At 34.6% G+C, this 14,145-nt stretch overlaps 1 protein-coding gene across 1 annotated transcript in view; it reads right to left on the reverse strand.

Annotated features, from left to right (window-relative positions):
- Nucleotides 1–703: 703 nt before the first annotated feature.
- The window catches only part of LOC109093529 (PDZ domain-containing RING finger protein 4-like), a 40,092-nt gene continuing 26,650 nt past the window's right edge, over nucleotides 704–14,145 (reverse strand). The window contains exons 4-10 of the mRNA XM_042752787.1: nucleotides 12,966–13,012; nucleotides 10,966–11,028; nucleotides 10,194–10,295; nucleotides 8,025–8,135; nucleotides 6,211–6,531; nucleotides 3,861–4,207; nucleotides 704–2,163 (exon numbers count right to left, since the gene is read on the reverse strand). Coding sequence (XP_042608721.1) covers nucleotides 1,746–2,163; nucleotides 3,861–4,207; nucleotides 6,211–6,531; nucleotides 8,025–8,135; nucleotides 10,194–10,295; nucleotides 10,966–11,028; nucleotides 12,966–13,012 — 1,409 coding nt within the window. The 3' untranslated portion in view covers nucleotides 704–1,745. The remainder of the gene's footprint in view (nucleotides 2,164–3,860; nucleotides 4,208–6,210; nucleotides 6,532–8,024; nucleotides 8,136–10,193; nucleotides 10,296–10,965; nucleotides 11,029–12,965; nucleotides 13,013–14,145) is intronic.

The following is a 14,145-nucleotide window of genomic DNA, read 5'->3' on the forward strand; positions in this document are numbered from 1 at the left end:
AATAAAAGCATTTATTCACCCTCGTGCTGTTCCACACCTGACTGACTTTGTTTCTTCAGAACAAGATATAATAAATGTTGATATGAACTGGGGCTGTAAAAGTAGTCAATAGGATACATCAGGGAAATATGAGATGGGAGAAAATGATATTTCATACTGCGTTCACACAGAGGTTTTGCTCCATGAGAAATGTTGGGGGAGCAGTAGAGCAAACATTTACATGCAAACAAGTCAAACAAAGAAACAAACAAACAAAACTTTAGTTTACTAATGGGCAAATGTAAAGTTCAGCCGAACATTGATCATGATTAAATGAGCAAATGAAAAATTGTGAAAAAAAGCAAAATTTGTACAGCAAAATTCAGTGTGCAAATGAGTGAATGCAAAGCACAAATTCAAACTAAAAAATATAATTGGGTGAAAGCAAATGTTTTGTGATTAAACGAGCAAATGCAAAGTACAAATGTTGAGTTTTGATTAAAATAAATCTTGGGTGAAAGCAAAAAAAAAAAAAAAAAAAAAAAAAAGTGCGTGAACAAGTGAATGCAAAAAAAAAAAAAAAAAAAAAAAAAAATGGTGAGTGAACAAGTGAATGCAAAGTTCAAAGTCAAAATTTAAAAATAATTATTGGACGAAAGCAAAACTTTGCTGAGAAAAGAGACAAATGCAAAGTTAAAAATACAAAAATAAAATTTTATTAAAAGTTTTATTGGAAAGTAAAAAATCAATAATTGTGAAAAAAATATTGGGCAAAAGCAAAATTTAGAATAGAATCTTGTAATTCAAAAGAGTGAACAAAGTATGAATTTAAAATAAAAAAATAAAAAATCTTGGGCGAAAGTTACAATTTTGTGACTAATTGAGTGAACCCAGAGTATAAATTCAACTTTTTTTTTTCATTGAGCAAACAGTGAAAGTAAAATTCAAATTTAACATTTTGGAAAAAAAATCTTGGGCAAAATAATTTTTTATGAAAACTGCTCTTAAGGGAAAGCAAAACTTTAGTGATTAAGTGAGTGAACCAAAGTACAAATTCAAAATTGTAAAATAAATATTTCTTAGGTGAAACTAAAATTTAGAAAAAAATTATTGAGGGAAAGCGAAACTTTGTGATTAAAAACAATAACAATTCAAAAAAAAAAAAAAAAAAAAAAATACCGTGGACGAAGGTAAACCTTTAGTAATGAAATGAGCAAACGTAAAGTATAAATTAAAGTTTTGAAAAGAAAATTCTTTGGGTGAAAACAAAATTTAGAAAAAAAAATTCAAGCATAAGCAAAACAGTGATAAAAAATTCAAAATTTTTTGAAAAAGTATGCAAATCAAAACTATCATGTGCAGCTGAGAAAATGCAAAGTTCAAATTAACAATTTTAAAAGTTTCTTGGGGGAATGTTAAACTATTGATAGCACACTCAAAAACACTGAAATAATTTTTTCTCCCATGTCATATTTTTCCTTCACCATGTCCTCTTAGAGACTCAGTAGAAAGTCATACAGGTTTAGATTGAAAGTGAATTATGACAGAACTGTAATGTTTAAGTGAGATATTCCTTTATGTACCTTAGTTGAAATATTCCGGTAACAAAAAAAGCATAAAAAATGCAGTGATTCTCGTTGAATTGCTTAGAAAAACATTAACAAAGTGAAAAATATTCCGGTCTTTTCTCATAAAAATCGCCGCATTGAACGAGGCAAAAGTTGATCGTACCGCATGGGGTAAAGTTTGAGAAGTGGCGTGTGAATCTATACAGTAGTGACGGACAGGAAGGCGTTGTGGACGGCGGATCCCTCGGGTGCTTTCTCCCCGTGCGTCATCAGCTCCTGAATGGTCATCCAGTTGTCCAGGATCTTCTTGTTCCTCTTCTTCATCATCTTGCGGTGGCTGAGCTCGATGATGCTGGGCTCCGAGCGCCCCTCTCCGCTGCTGAGTGGATTCTCCCGCAGACTCTCCAGCCGGCTCCGCTGCATGAACTCTCGCCGCCGCCGCTGCTCTTTGGCTCGCAGGAGGTGCTGCTTGCGCTGCTCCTTGCTCCAGTAGCGTCCCATCTTCATCTCGCTCATGGCGTCGTCATCAGTCGTCATGCCGCCGCTGCGCTCCTCCTTGATCTTGAGCGCTCGCTCCCGGAGGAGTCTGTCCCGGACCGGCCGCTTGGTGATGTACCTGCCACAAATATCGAGTACAGAACACTACTCCAGTAACACTATCAAGTACTGCTTTTCCATTTTAATCCAGTAAAAGTACAAAACGCTTTCATTTTTAATGTACTTAATTTTTATTTTGTAATTTAATTAAGATACCTTCATATTTAATAATGTTATATTATATATTTTATATAATCTGCTTAAAATACCAAAATAATTTTATATACTGTACTGCTCAAAACCTGCCGAAGGGGGGCTTGTCATAACATCAAAATATGAAATATATATTAAAATATTGGTTTGTTACTGATACTTCATTTGTGCAAACAAATGGAAAAATAAAATAAAAAAATTTATAAATAAATGAATATATATATATATATATTTGTTTTGTTATATATATATATATATATATATATAACAAATGGAAAAATAAAATAAAAAAATTTATAAATAAATGACACACACTACCGGTCAAAAGTTTGGGATCAGAACGATTTTACATTTTATTTATTTTTTTAACAGGAGTTTCTTCTGCTCATCAAAGCTGCATTTATTTGATGATTGATTTGTAAAAAAAAAAAATAATAATATTGTGAAATATTATTATGACAAAAAATAGCGTTTTTCTATTTTAATATACATTAAAATATTATTTATTTCTGTGATGTGCAGCTGTATTTTCAGTATCATTGCTATAGTGTTGTGTTTTAAGTGTTATTAATAAATTATTCTAATATGCTGATTTATTATCAGTGTTGAAACTGTTGTTTTGCTCAATATTTTTTGGGAACGGTGATACTTTTTTTGGTATTCTTTTTTTAATGATTATTTGATGGATGAGAAGTTTTAAGAAGAGCATTTAAAAAAAAAATAGAAATCTTTCCCAGAGACATCAGTATTGGTATCAATGATACTCGTCTTCAGTCATAAAAAATGACTTTATGTTTGGTCATTAATTTGAACATTGAATGTGAAATTATTGCAATATAACAGTATATGTAAAAACTTCAATGTTATTATTAGTGTCAGTTTATAACTATTTAAAAACTAGGAAATACAAATTTATACACAGAACCTCTTTACTGCCACATCAAACCAGAGAATCAGTGAATTGTTAACTGGAGACTCGCTCTGGGGTGTCTTTGGGAAACACACCCCTGATCAGATAATTTGAGTGGATGACGATTTCTCCAGTATAAAGTAATGAGGACCGACGTGTTTTTAAGAAATGTAGTTAAGTTAAAAAGTACACTTTGGAATGTAGTGAAGTAAAAGTTTCTCGAAAAATTAGGGATGCACAAATGTTCAGCAACTGACATTATTTGGCCGAAAATTGCAAAAAAAAAAAAAAAAAAAGCTCTTTGTGTGTTTGGCTGAATAACTGAAAAGACAGAATAATTGTACCGAAAACAATGACGTGACGCGATCAAACAACAACAAAGACAAAACAGTAAAAAGCACATTTAATTTGGCTATTTAACTGATGCAGTGGTGAAAAAATTGGCAAAATACATGAGGAAAAAACATGAAAAACTGTGTTTGGTATTCGACCTTCGGCCCAGTGTTTCACTTTGTTTGGTTTTGGCTTCGGCCAAGAATTTTCATTTCAGTGCTTCCCTAATAAAAATATTCTGATAAAGTACAGTTACTTGAAAAATGTAGTTAAATACAGTAACGAAGTAAAAAAGCTTGGCTACTGCCCACCACTGGTACCTGGTTCCGTCGCTCCGGACCTTCACCTTCCACTCCATCTTGGGTTCAGAAGGCCGGCTGACGAACTCCACCGCCGTCTGCTGCTGGATCAGCTGCATGTAGCTCTGGCACTGTGGGCCCTCCGGTGGCGTCTGCTCGGACTCGGACGGGTTGCTGTGGTCGGGGCTGCCGCTCGGGGCCCGTCGGAGAGCTAGCAGGTTCCTGCGGTTGGTCAGGCTGACCCTGCGGTGCTCCGGAGAGCGATCTGCGGCGAGCGGCGTGCTGCGTGAGCTCTCGGCCGTGTTATACGCGCTCGAGCTGTCCTTGTCCGACTTCTCAGGACGCTCACGGGATCCCAGCTGATGCACCTGCATGTAGGGACGGGTCTTGTTAAGGTTTTAACAGTAATTCTGCTTATCAAACCGGTACTTTAACAGTATTCTTATTGGTACTTTTTATCATATATAGTCAAACCAAAGATTATTTACACAACAGATGTAATTTTTTATATTTTTTTTTACTAGTGGGTGCAGGGCACTATAGTTCACTTATGTAGACGAGGATAGCAACATAAAGTGAACTGTGACAGATTTTTGTCTGACAACAGCCAGTGCTCCACACAGAGATCTGATCTCATCATCATCCGGTCTGTCTGGAATGACATGAAGAAGCAGATTAAACTGAGACAGAATAAATCCAGAAGAGCGTCTCGGTTAACTATGTAACGTGTCCCGGAGACGTCACGTCAGTAATGACCAACGAATTGGGATCTCGCTTAGAGAGACCAATCTACTTTGAGTCTAAACTAAATGAGCCAATGCACATTGGCATGCGATTATTGCATCCAGCTGCCGCTGATCACAGTGTGAGCATAAAAAGGCAGCAGGTGCTACACATACTCAGGTTTTTGCTGAGGAGACGAGCCGGTGGTAGTACAGCAGCTGTGGCGACGGGACGTCTCCATTCCCTCCTTCAGGGAACGAGTGTTACATACGTAACCGAGACGTTCCCTTTCAGTCGGTCACTCTTGACGTCATGTCGGTTAATGACCGACAAATTGGGCTCCCTACCAAAGTGCCACGGATGCTGCCCTTTCCAGTGTCCTGTGCGAGCCTCCTGCGCCCTCTTTTGATGTAGGCCAGGGCTCGCAACAAGAAGGCCAGTCACTGCTGTCGTAGCACTACCCACTCAGTGAGATTAGATAACACTGGGAAAATGTACCCGTTCCACCTGGAACAGGAACACTGTGGAAGCCCCACTCTTCCCAAAGGAGGTTTTGGAAGCACTTACACATATGGATACTGTTTAGGTGCATATGGACGATTAGAGGTGATTGTAACCCTCTTGGAAAATAAAACTCAGGCTCTGGGGCTATACTGTGGACTTTACATATATGGGATCCACTTAGGTCTGTACCGGTTCTCACAGATTCATCGTCTGGCTGCCGAGGGGATGGAGGAGTTTGACAGGGTCTACAGTACAGACACTCTGGAGCAGTCTTAGCAAGCCAACACTAAACTGACAACACAAACACCGCCTCAGCGTGCTTAACACCCAGACACATGAGGCAGAGATCGTGACCATCAACCAAGCGCCAGGTAATGACCGCATCCAGAAACACACGGGTGGAAGGGCATCTTTTAAAAAGATGTCTACCCGTGAATGCTCTTTAAAATTCGCTCTTTTAATGTGCTGAAGCACACAGGGGAGATGGCCGCTTGCAACACAAACAGGGGTAGTGTAGCCTGATGTGTGCAACCCACTCGACACGGGAACCACCGCCGCTGAAGCACCGTAACACCAACACCACAGCTCCAAAGAGCACGCTGAACTCATTGAGTTCCTCTCTCCAAACAGAAGTCAGGAGTAGAACGATATGACCACTCAGCTCCGAAGCAAAAAGCTGAGTATGTGTTGCACCTTCCACCTAATTATACTCGCGCTGCAATCAGCGGCAGCTAGATGCAATCATCGCATGCCAATGTGCATTGGCTCATTTAGTTTACACTCGGGCTAGACTGGTCTCTCTAAGCGAGATCCCAATTTGTCGTTTGTAATTACCAATGTGACGTCGAGAGTGACTGACTGAAAGGGAACTGTGGCAACGTCTCCAAGATGCTTCAAGAATCCTTCCTGCAAAGCTCCCCGAGAAACTCTGCTCAAGTGCACAGAAGGCAAAAGCTACTTTAAATACAAAGGATGCTCACACCAAATGTCGATTTAATTTAGTTAATAGAAGTTAAATGATGAAGAAAATCTATTTATGACATTATTTTTGACAGCATCCTCATTTTACAGTATTTTTACACAAGCGCCTAAAACTTTTATCAGTGCTGTAGCTTTGCACGTAGGATTCGCTACCCATCCATACCTTCATGATGCTCTGGCACTCCAGCTGGATGCTGCGCAGCTCCTCGTTCAGCATCCGCAGCTCGTGCTCCACACCGCTGCACTGGATGCTGCTGCGTGCGTAGAACAGGTCATACTCGCTGCCGTTGCGGATCTGACACTTGAGCTCCAGCAGCTGCCGACAGCGCTCGTCCTTCTCTGCTCCGTCCGCTGAGCTCCGGCCCGACAGACACCGTGACAGCTGCTTCTGGATCTGAGCTAGGACACTCTTCTCTGGCTCCATGCTCTTCTCCTGACTGTAGGAGCAGGATGCAGTGATGCTTTCTTCTTGAGTTGCTCTGGCCTGCAGGGAGATTCGGAGTGAGAATCATTTAAGCTAAACCAGAGTCAACTGAGACTTCATTAGTGGGTTTCCGTGTCCATTTGGGAGATGGTAGGAATACATGATTATCTGCCTTTGTTTGAATGTTCGTTGAGATTTCATTAGTGGGTTTCCGTGTCCATTTTGTAGATGTTGGGAATAATTGATTGTATGGGTCACAATTATACATTTCTCTTTTATGCCAAAAATCATTAGGATATTAAGTAAAGATCATGTTCCATGAAGATATTTTGTACATTATATATTATATGTCTGTACCTATATATGTATATATTGTATAAATCAAATTTGACACTTGTGACTGGTTTTGTGCTCCAGGGTCACATATATAAACATTCTTGCTTGAGAGTAAGAATTGAGTAATGTTTCCTGAAAAACCCAAATTAAGTAAGTTTATATTTCAAACAAGAACAAATATCTGCCAGTGGGGTCAAAAAAAATAACTTTAGAAAAAGAGTTTATAATTGTTTCATGAAAAACCCAAATTATTGTTCTTGTTTTAAATATAAACTCTATAAACATATTTTTGATATTTTTGCTTTATATTATATATATATATATATATATATATATATATATATATATATATATATATATATATATATATATATATATATATATATATGTATGTATGTATATATGTATTTATTTATTTATTTATTTATTTATTTAGGGACATTTAGATATTTGTACTGGAAAACAAGACAAAAATACTACAAAACTAGGAAATTTAAAACTAAATTAAAACAGTTAAAAAAACATTTTTGTTACTTGAAATAAAATAAATATTAATTGAAATTGAAAACACATGCATATATATATATATTCAGCTACTAAAAACAAAAAAAGATATGTAGTCATTTTATAAAAAAAAAACGACTGAAAATGAGAAAAACAAACATTAAACTTTAATTCAAATAAACAAAAGCAGAAACAAAAAACAAAAATCGAATTCAAAACATTAAAATATTAAGGTTTATTTTAAGATTTTGAATATGATTTTATTTATAGATTTTCTGTTTCCACTTTAATTTTAAATAAAGTTTTAGTAATTTTGTTTTTGTATGTTTTTGTGTCATTTTTTTTAATTTAAATTCGTCTATGCTATTTATTCATTTTCATTGATCAGTTTTAGTCATTTTAGTTCTTTAAAGGGATACTCCACCCCAAAATGAAATTTTTGTCATTAATCACTTACCCTCATGTCGTTCCAAACCTGGACCTTGACACTGTTATTTATTTGGCAGTCTATGAGACAGTCACAAGCCTCCCGGTTTTCATCCAAAATATCTTAAATTGTGTTCCGGTCGAACAAAGATGAACGAAGCTTTTTACAGGTTTTGCTAGCTAAAATGAGAACTTTACATGTGCATTGGCTGCTAGCTAAAATGAATTTTAAAGGAAACCAAAGTTTACAGCTGAAGTGTGTGATGATTGTTTCTGGTTTCTCTGACCTTCTGGTCTTCCTCTCGAGCCGCTCTCTTCATCTCCTCCTCCTCCTCCAGCATTTCCATCTTCAGCTCCTCTAAGTATTCGCTGTGCTCGTCATCCAGCCACGGCTCCTCCTGAAACAGCACAAACCACCTCAGTCACCGTACGTCATGCATGAAGAAGATCACGCTCTTTTGGCCCATTAGGACTGTTCATGGTGACATTACATCATGAGGTTTGAGTTCAGCTTCATCTGAACATTCAAATAATCATGTCAGATTTAGTGAAGAACTGCACTCAATCCAGCAATCTGTCAGTGTTACCATAGAAACAGTGCCCACTCCCATGATGCACTGCGAATGATGTAACAGGATCAGCTCTTGGGAACACGTTTAGGTCATACAAACGTGGGAATGTTGTTTTGAAATGTTTCTAAAACATTAAAATGTCTAGTTTTCCTGTTGTGGTTATTACGTCATTTAAATGTTATAAAAAAATGTTTCTAAAACATTAAAATGTCTAGTTTTCCTGTTGTGGTTTTTAATAACATTTATTTTCCTACTCCAAGAACATTAAAATGTTCAGAACGTTATTTAAAGATTAAAATGTGTCTTAGAATATTCTACTAATTCCATTTTCACCCATAATATAACAGCATTTGAATGTTTATTTTCTTATTCTAAGAAATCATGAAAATGTACTAAAAATCTATGTTATTTTAGAATCACTGAGGTACTATAATACTTTGTTGTTTTTATTATATATATATATATATATATATAATATATATATATATATATATATATAAAATATATATAGATATTATTTCACCTCTGTTTTCATTCTCACTTTAAAGTTTTAGTTATTTTGTTGTGTTTTTAAAATATTCCTTTTAATTTCATTTTAAAAGTAGGTGAAATAAAATAAGCTTAAGGTTTATTTTATTTTATTTTATTTCAATTATAATTTATTTTAAAGAAATAATTTTTTCCCCATTTTTCACTTGCTCTATTTTTTATCACTCAAGTTTCATAAATGTATTATTTACACTACTGTATAAAAATCTCATCACTGTATGGAAAATGTAAATCTTTTTTTTTTTTTGCATTACTATAATATAAACGTGTAGTAAAAATCATCAAAATCAGTCATTTTTTGGTTTATATTTGTTTCAGTTTTTATTAAAGTTTTAGTAGTTTGTTGTGCATTTTGATCCTTTTTTTATTTTTGTCATTTTTAACAAATATTTTTATGTAGTTTTTAATCTTTTTGTTTTGTTTTAGATGTAGTTATTTGTGGTACCACTTTTTTTTGATGTTGTTTTTTTTGGTTTAGCTTTCTCAGTGAATTTATTAGTCTTAGTTGATATTAATTTCAGCGTTTACTAATCCATTATTAAAATCACAAGTTGTGTTTGTTAACATTAGTTAATGCACTATGAACAAACAATGAATGACTGCGTTTTTATTAAACAACATTAATAAAGATTATTAAATAGTGTAATTGTTCATTGTTTCTTCGTGTTAATACATTACTAATGTTAACAAATGACACCTTATTGTTAAGTGTTAACTATATTATAACAACCCTGAAGAAAAAAGCAAAAATAAAGTAAATGGTCCTAAGAATATGTGAGTGAGTTAAAGAACGTATTATCTCATTTTCAGTTAGTTTAACTGACTAAAATAACCATCGCTAAAATTTAAATAAAAATTAATAAAAAGAATGATAGACATTTAAAAATGACAAAAACACAACAAAATTACTAAACTAACTAAAATTAACATAAATCTAATTAGATTTTAGATATTTTCTGTCTTTAATTCTAATTAAAGTTTTAGTAATTTTGTTGTGTCACTTTTATATTTATTTGAAAGTCTTTATAATATTTATTAATTTATATTTATCGTTTTTAATTTATTTAGTATTAGTTATTTTCTTTCAACTTAAACTAAATTAAAATAATAAATTTTCCCTTGACAAGGTTTTTTTTTTTTTTCGTTAACGTTTATTTTATGCCAAGTTAAATTTTTTTTAAAATGTTTTTAGTTAAAGATAATAACCCTGTTTATAGTAAGATGGACTGCTGGGTAAACAACATGAATATTGATGAATTAATGATTAATATTCATAAGCCATGCAGATGTGTTTTATAACTCAGTAGATGTGTGTGTGTGTGTGTGTGTGTGTACCTGTATTTCTGGCCTTGCGACCAGCAGCACAATATTCCTGCATTCTTCATTCGAGAGAACGGCCACCGCTTCCTGTCTGTCCTGAACGTCCCGCCCATTTATCTGTCAATCACACCCATCAGCCAATGAGACGCAGCGTTACATTACTACACTGCAAGCAATGACCTTCTTACTCAGTATTTCTGTCCTGTTTTCCAGAACAAATATCTAAACATCCCTAAAACAATAAACATTTACTGGGCATGCACAATGACAATAAAAACAATAACAATCTTGTTTTCACTTTCAATTTGCATTATTTTTCTGACCCAATTGGCAGATACAGTAGTTGTTCTTGTTTTATGCAAAAACTCACTTCATTCTGAAACATTTTTCATTAATTTTGTATCTCCAGTAAATGCATCTTGATTTATGAGTGTTTTAATATTTATACTGGAAAACAAGACTAAAATACTAAGGAAGTAAATCATGTGGCAGCATCTGTATTTTTACTGTTTTTTTCAGATTGATTTGTTGCACATGTGATCCTGGAGCGTGTGAGTTTACTGGGAAGACAGAATCCGTGGAGAGCGTCTCAGAAACACCTCGGGATGCTTTCCTGAGCGTCAGACCGCAGCTAAAAATACACCGGCATCAGAGTAACGATCCTGACAGGACCCTGCTCTCCCTCGGGTCCTGTAGCTGCCGGTGTAATGTGCCGCTGCTGAACTTAACGAGCCGCTCGGCGCAAACACAACAGCCTCACAGAGTTAATGAGTGAAGGTGAAGTTACCTGTAAAATACGGTCTCCTTCTCGGATTCGACCGTCTCTCGCAGCGATGCTGTTCGGCTCGATCTGAGGATCAAAGCAGCAGGTTTCAGATTTGAAATGAATGATGTCATTTAGAATTACAGACTCAGGATCTGATTGGCTGAGGCTTCAAGACTCCAGATGAATCCCTGCTCATTGGCTGAGGCTTCAAGACTCCAGATGCAAAGATGCAAGACTTAACAGCTTTAGTGAGGGAAGTGCTAATGTTATATGTTGTTATGAGAATGATATATGGAGAAATGATTAAGATGTTTATTTGAAGTTGTGAACTGTTATTGATATCACTGATTAAAAACAATATATTTTGCTTATTGCAAAATACGCATATTATACATATTTATATATGCGGCATATATATATATATAGATATATAATATATATATATATATATATATATATATATATATATTTTTATATATATATACATCCAATATATATATATAATTCAGAAAACATCTTGTTTTCTGCTAAACTAAATTATATATAAATTCAATATATAAATTATTTTATTATCACTGAGTATTCGTATTTAATTAGCATTCTTTTCATTTGAATTTTAGATAAAGTTAATAATAATTTTATGTTTTTGTCATTTTAATTTTTTTCAAATATGTCTATATAGTTTTTATTCATGTTTATTTATTTTAGTACATCGAGTATACAAACTAAATAAACATGAGATTTACTTTCTTGGCAACTAGCTGCAATAAAATGTTTTTAATATTGTATTTTATTTCAGTTGCCATTTATTTCAAGTAACAAAATTAGTTTTTAATAGTAGTAATTTTAGTTTCAGTTTTAGTTAACTATAATAACCCTAATTAAACAAGAACAAACATCTGCGAATGAGCTCACATTTATTCTTCTGAGCCAGATATTTGTTCTTGTTTTCAGTATAAACACACTTCATTTTGTAAATGTATCTTGATTAAAAAATATTTAGATATTTATACTAGAAAAAAGTTTAAAATACAGTGTAAGTAGCATTACGTCATTCGCAGTCTCTGATTGGTGGAATCTGTTTCACAGAATCATGGGTAATGTAGTTTTTCACTAGGAATGCTGCTGTTAAACACAGTTCTTTAGAAACAACTGATGGCTTTAATGGGCGCTTATACCATCGATTAGCAACCTCTAGGTCTTCTTTAAAGACACCTATGGAGAAAAATAAATGTGATTTTTACTCCCAGAAGCGAATGCTGTTCTTTATAGAGATGCATCCTTTAAGAGCCAATCAATGACTGTGTGATCGGTCCAATCAGAGCTGAGTTTGTGTGTCTTCATTAGATCGAGACGAGTCACCCGTGATCAGACTCTAGTGAGTAATGAATGAAGAGTGTTTCATCTTTCTCTCTCTGTCTGCTGTAGCGGGCCGTTCATCGCTGATATCACGCTCTCTGCCCTTCAATTTTATGGAGTGGAGATTTTAATAAGCCTGTAAGCGCTGACGGATCTGTATTCACTCGTGCTGCAGAGACCTGATGAATCTGAGAGGACTTCTAATGAAGCCCAGAGCTCAACAAACACACACACACACACACACACACACACACACACACACACACACACACACACACACACTTTTTTTTTTATTACAGTGAAGACTTCAAAGTTTGTGTCATAATTCAGTATTAAAGACGTTTTAAAGGGTTTTTATGATCAAATATCAGACTTTATGATTAAAACTACATCTGAGTGTTTATGTCGCTCTAATGAAGGTTTATAAGCGATCATTTCATCAGGACTTATTATTAACTTCCTATATAGGAGACAAACTATGAAACAAAGATGTTAAATATTGATGTTGTTAGATGTGTGATATAAGGAGAGGTGTATTGAGGTGAATGTTCTGTTGGTGTGTTAGGTGATAAAGTCAGTGTCTGAGGTGATGTGTTTTGTGAGTGTTGTTTGCTGTAGGATGTTCTCTGACTTGTATGTCCTGTGTGATGTGTGTGGCGCACCTCGCTGACGTAGATGTCTCTAGGAAGTCGAAGCGCAGCTCGACCTCCTATATAGGAGGAGCTGGTTCTCCTGAATGATAAGTCGAAGCAGCTCGAACTTGTTGAATATATATCTGTCAGCTACACATGATGAAAATATGTTTGTCATCTTGAAGCACGCACACGAGGCTGTTAGACCTTCTGCAGAGGTTTGATCAGATACTAAAAAAAAAAAAAAAAAAAAAATTTTTTCCTTGCATTCAGCCAAGTATGGTGACCCATACTCAGAATTCATGCTCTGCATTTAACCCATCCGAAGCGCACACACACACTGTGAACACACACCCACTGTGAAACAGCAGTGTGGCAGCCATTTTTTATGCTGTGGCGCCCGGGGAGCAGTTGGGGGTTCGATGCCTTGCTCAAGGGCACCTCAGTCGTGGTATTGAAGGTGGAGAGAGAACTTGTACATGCACTCCCCCCACCCACAATTCCTGCCGGCCCGAGACTCAAACTCACAACCCTTCGATTGGGAGTCCGACTCTCTAACCATTAGGCCACGACTTCCCAGATAGTATTAATATGGAGATTGCATTGGTCTAAATATGCTTTAATATCATCAGTGTTAAAGTTGCATCAGTCAAGACGACTCAATTGAAAGAAAGGGCACTGGGTTTATTGTAGGATTTATTTATTAATTTTGTATTTATTTATTGATGTAAGGCTGACTTTAAAAAAAGTTTAGTAGTTTTTTTTTAGTAGGATTTTTATTTTTTTAATTTTTTTTATTTATTTTTGGTATAATTTTTTGATGTGGGATTTAGCAATTTTAAAACAATTTAGAACAATTAAAAAAAATTAAATTTTTTGGTTTTTATTTTTGGTGTATTTTTTATTTTTATTATTTTTTTTGGTTTCCTTGAAACCTTTATTTTATTATTTTGGGATTTTTTTTTTTTTTTTTTACATTATTTATTTATTTATTTGTATTTATTTATTATTATGTTTTGGTATAGCATTTCCTTTAAAACTTTTTTTTTGTAATTTTCTAGTGTAATTTTCACAATCACTAAAATTGATAGTAAATGTCACAAATAATTACAAAGAAATAGCATTTAACGACATCTTTAAGTAGAAAGACTGAAATAGTATTTTATGACTATATAAGCATTTACAATAAACTATTTTTATTTACAACAAA

The sequence above is a fragment of the Cyprinus carpio genome, chromosome B25, assembly GCF_018340385.1.
Source record: "Cyprinus carpio isolate SPL01 chromosome B25, ASM1834038v1, whole genome shotgun sequence".
Taxonomy (NCBI): Eukaryota; Metazoa; Chordata; class Actinopteri; order Cypriniformes; family Cyprinidae; genus Cyprinus; species Cyprinus carpio.